General features: G+C 41.2%; 1 protein-coding gene across 1 annotated transcript; it reads left to right on the forward strand.

Moving 5' to 3' along the window:
• Positions 1–85: 85 nt before the first annotated feature.
• Positions 86–713, forward strand: LOC121938691 (myosin heavy chain, fast skeletal muscle-like; the record flags this gene model as incomplete). Its single annotated transcript, XM_042481865.1, has 3 exons — positions 86–383; positions 519–592; positions 684–713. Coding segments are annotated over exons 1-3 (402 nt in total), but the record flags the coding sequence as incomplete, so codon positions are not given.
• Between the last annotated feature and the right edge of the window lie 6 nt (positions 714–719).

A 719-nucleotide genomic window follows, 5' to 3' on the forward strand; every position in this document is an offset into this window, starting at 1 on the left:
TTCAGTTGGTGATCAGATATAATTGTTCTTACTTTGACATCATGTATCTCTTGATGACTTACTTCTTCCCACTTCTTTCAAGCCCATGGGCATCTTCTCCATCCTTGAAGAGGAGTGCATGTTCCCCAAGGCCACAGACACATCCTTCAAGAACAAGCTGTATGACCAACATCTTGGCAAAAACAGAGCATTTGAAAAGCCAAAGCCCGCCAAGGGCAAGGCTGAGGCCCACTTCTCCCTGGTGCACTATGCTGGTACCGTGGATTACAACATCGCTGGCTGGCTGGACAAGAACAAGGACCCACTGAATGAGTCTGTTATTCAGCTGTACCAGAAATCCTCAATGAAACTGCTGGCTCTTCTGTATCCTCCCGTTGTTGAGGGTATGATATTAACTACAGTAAACTAATAAACACTTAAGGTTATAGATGTTGTATATTTTCAACGATTGTAACGTGTTGAGATATGACCTTTTTGTCAGATTTTAACAAAACATGTCTACTTGAAATTATCAACAGAGTCTAGTGGTGGTAGCAAGAAAGGAGGCAAGAAGAAGGGTGGTTCTATGCAGACTGTGTCTTCACAGTTTAGGGTAAGATTTAACACTGTAAATCTATATATCCCATTTTATACCCCAACTCACAGTTGTTACATATTAAAAATATAACATTTTGGATCTACAGGAGAACTTGGGCAAGCTGATGACTAACTTGAGGAGC

This window comes from Plectropomus leopardus, unplaced genomic scaffold (assembly GCF_008729295.1).
Source record: "Plectropomus leopardus isolate mb unplaced genomic scaffold, YSFRI_Pleo_2.0 unplaced_scaffold31056, whole genome shotgun sequence".
Taxonomy (NCBI): Eukaryota; Metazoa; Chordata; class Actinopteri; order Perciformes; family Serranidae; genus Plectropomus; species Plectropomus leopardus.